General features: G+C 38.3%; 1 protein-coding gene across 1 annotated transcript in view; it reads left to right on the top strand.

The window, feature by feature from the left end:
• LOC106812689 (FK506-binding protein 15-like) overlaps window positions 1-3,307 on the top strand; it is a gene marked incomplete in the record, with an annotated part of 37,562 nt that overhangs the window by 8,310 nt on the left and 25,945 nt on the right. The window contains 4 exon segments of the mRNA XM_014816658.1: window positions 1,281-1,405; window positions 1,607-1,679; window positions 1,840-1,903; window positions 2,674-2,751. Coding sequence (XP_014672144.1) covers window positions 1,281-1,405; window positions 1,607-1,679; window positions 1,840-1,903; window positions 2,674-2,751 — 340 coding nt within the window.

Raw genomic sequence — 3,307 nt, 5'->3', positions numbered from 1 at the left:
ATAGGCAAGGTACGGTCCGGCATATTAGATAGTACCCAGGGTACGTTCCGGCAGTACCCTGGGGTACATAGACCTTCTCAGTGTTTCTGACAGTCCCCTGGCTGGTTATATCTAGCAAGGCACTAAATAGTGCTGGCTACTTACACATTTGCATGCAATATTCTTAGTTGAGTTTAAAAAATCACAGCAATACAGAGTACTAACGGTTTACATTCAAACATTTTCCTGTATAGCCACTAACTTACAGTGTATAAGAAGTAGATGGTGATATACTTGATAGTATCTAGTGATAGCAGGGTTATCTCCAGGAATTTTAAAAAGCATGTCGGTTATGGACTGTTGGGGTGACCCTGGGAGGGATGTTTTACCAATTGGAGTAAATTACACATGGCATAGGTGTGCTCAATACACAGGTAAACTGTATCAGTTTGGAGACGTATAAATCCAGCTGTGAAAACACAGCATGACTGTGTTGAGATTGTGGAAAGTAAACATTGCTGGAAATTAAGAAATGGCGATTAGACAATTAAGGCATGTCAGGGATTTATGGGATGTCTCAAATTAGTTTTAGCTTTGAAGACATGTCAGTTCTGTGATACGTTAAAGAACTGGGGAAAACCCTGTATCGTATAAGTACACTGTTGTCCATACCTCTGTATGGGAAGGCAACATTTCAGATACTTTAGGTTCTTATTTTTGTCTCATACAAATTACACAAAAACTGGAGGACATTTTATCAGTCAAGGCACTTTATATGGCAATTGCCATATTTCTCTTACTTTTACAAAGCTTACACTTACAGTGTAGAAATATATGGCATATCCTGGTTACGAAACAATTCCATCTGGTGAAGGAGTGTTGCGTGACAATGTGATTTACATTTTGTGTTACACCTTGAAATTGATTAGGTGTTGGTAGTATAAGGGCTAGGTGTTAAATGTAATTTTACCCATGTGGCCAGATTGTCGGATATAGGCGATTACTAGATGGGATTTATTATCAACTGGGCACAGCTTGAGAAGTGTCTTCTTCTTTGATGTTCGAAATCAAAGTAGCATGTATATGCCTTCTGTAGATTACGAGTAAAGAACTGGCATTCTTGGTACCTGAGTAGTATCCACTGCCTTATTTATACCTTCTTTTCGACGTGCATGGAGACTGCCAATTTCCCCAACTGCAAATTCATTTATGATGTATAATAGATCATTACTTTTTATTTTTATTTTTTGTTCACAGTTGTAATTTTTGTTGTGATCTAAAGCAATTGTTGCAATTTTTAGATCTAACCTGGCATCACTGTTTGGCATGGATCAGGCAGCCAGTAAGAGTGGAAACAATGCATTAGTTTACACAGCTCCAAAACAGCCCCGAAAGCAGCAGGGGCATCAGGGCAATGAACAGTCGAGTAAGTATGTAGTTAGTATGGTATTCATGTGGAATGTAAGTTTGTCAGCATTATCTATGTTGCATTCACAATTAAAGCACAGATAATGCTTTACTTTAACTGTGAATGAGATGTCAGTAAGGTTATATTCAGTGTTACATGAACAGTTGGGAATGTTGTTACTATATATCACTGGCATGTTAATTCCTTGTTCTACTACAGGAGACAATCAAGATGATCCTGGGGGAAAAGCACTTGCAGTTCTCTATGCTGTAGCAACTAATGTCTTCAAATAGTAAGTCATTTGTGAATCTATGGACTGCAGCCAACTAATGACAATCTACCTAGATTTACCTATACACAGAGAAAATGTACCTATATTGAATACATAGCATGATTTTGTCTAACAAGTTCGGGTTGCTTACATCATAGTCTTGCATGCTGTCCTTTTGCAGCATTGATGGACAGTTTGCTAAGCAAGGCAGGCTTGGTGCAGCTATCCTAGGAGCTACAGGAGAGGTAATACATTGACTTTGAGATGTTATTGTAAATGCAACTCATGTTGACTGCTAGGTAGGAATTGCGAGATGTATTTATGTGATATGTGACCTTGCATTTAGTGGAGCTCAAATGTTATCATACAGGGGTTCACCAAAGCTAGGCTTACAAGTGAAAATTATTTATGGAAACACCTTACAAGTCAGGCATAAAACTTATTTTTAGGAAGTCAAATATATCAGAAATTATTTTCTAATGTTGAAACTTTAAACTTAAAAACTTTAAACCTATAAAAAAATTGTTCATATAGAAAGGAAATCAGTCAGAAATGCACCATTCTAAATTTTCTGTAGAAAGCCGTTTGCGCATTTGAGACATGAGTGATGCATATAGTGGCATGACCTTATAGCACGCAAGCTAAAATCCACATATGAAAATGTCTGCTTGAAATAATTGTGTGCAGAAAACTCAGACGAACTTGACAAAAACTCATTGGAATCATCACTTGTATTAAATTCACTTTTGGAAAACACCTCCATTACAATTGTGAAATCTGAGAAGAAGAATTTGTGTAGCGCTTTAACATCACTGTCACCAGGATTGCATGAACAGTATGTAGAATATGGAAAATAACATGGTGCTGCATTAAAACCTCTATTTAAAGATATGTTTATTTATAATCTTTCATATTTTATTATACATATTTTTTTGGCAAGGATGTCATGCATTTAGGTTAGTTTAATTATGCAAATTGGTTGCAAAATTTATAACGTGAAATCTCATTATTTCAGTTCCACAAGTTGCTGCTATATATGGGCAAGCAGCAAACAGTGACACAGGCAGTGATTGGTCGCACGTTTGCATTTACAGTAGGTATCTCTTTCGTAGTTAATTATACCCCCCCCCACCCCCTGCCAACGAACTTAGGGGGTATTACTGGAAATCACCCTGTCTGTCTGTGTGTTCGACAGCAGCTTTGTGCACAGATCTTCTCGAAAAGTACTTGACCAATTTCAACACATCATCAGTACGCAAGGTAGTTGTCGACCTGCGATAAATCTTTTGCGTCCGACATTTTCGGAAAGATTTATGGCCGTTTTCCGTAACTAACCCCACTTGTTTATATATGACATGTTGACGCCATCTAGTGGATCATTTCATACATAACTGCAGAGTACAATTCAAATGCCCCGGCGCGGCGTTTAATTCGGGCCAGCTGTTTGCCAAATCTCCCCCTTCAGATAAGAGCAGTGCCACATATAAATAACGGCCCCAAAATGTGGTGTATAATCCATCTCTCTCTCTCTCTCTCTCTTACTCTCTCTCTCTCTCCTCTCTCTCTCATCTCTCTCTCTCTCTCTCTCTCTCTCTCTCTCTCTCTCTCTCTCTCTCTCTCTCCTCTCTCTCCTCTTTCTCTCTCTCGTC

The sequence above is a fragment of the Priapulus caudatus genome, unplaced genomic scaffold (assembly GCF_000485595.1).
Source record: "Priapulus caudatus unplaced genomic scaffold, Priapulus_caudatus-5.0.1 Scaffold1, whole genome shotgun sequence".
Taxonomy (NCBI): domain Eukaryota; kingdom Metazoa; phylum Priapulida; class Priapulimorpha; order Priapulimorphida; family Priapulidae; genus Priapulus; species Priapulus caudatus.
This window is presented reverse-complemented; position numbering and strand designations above follow the sequence as displayed.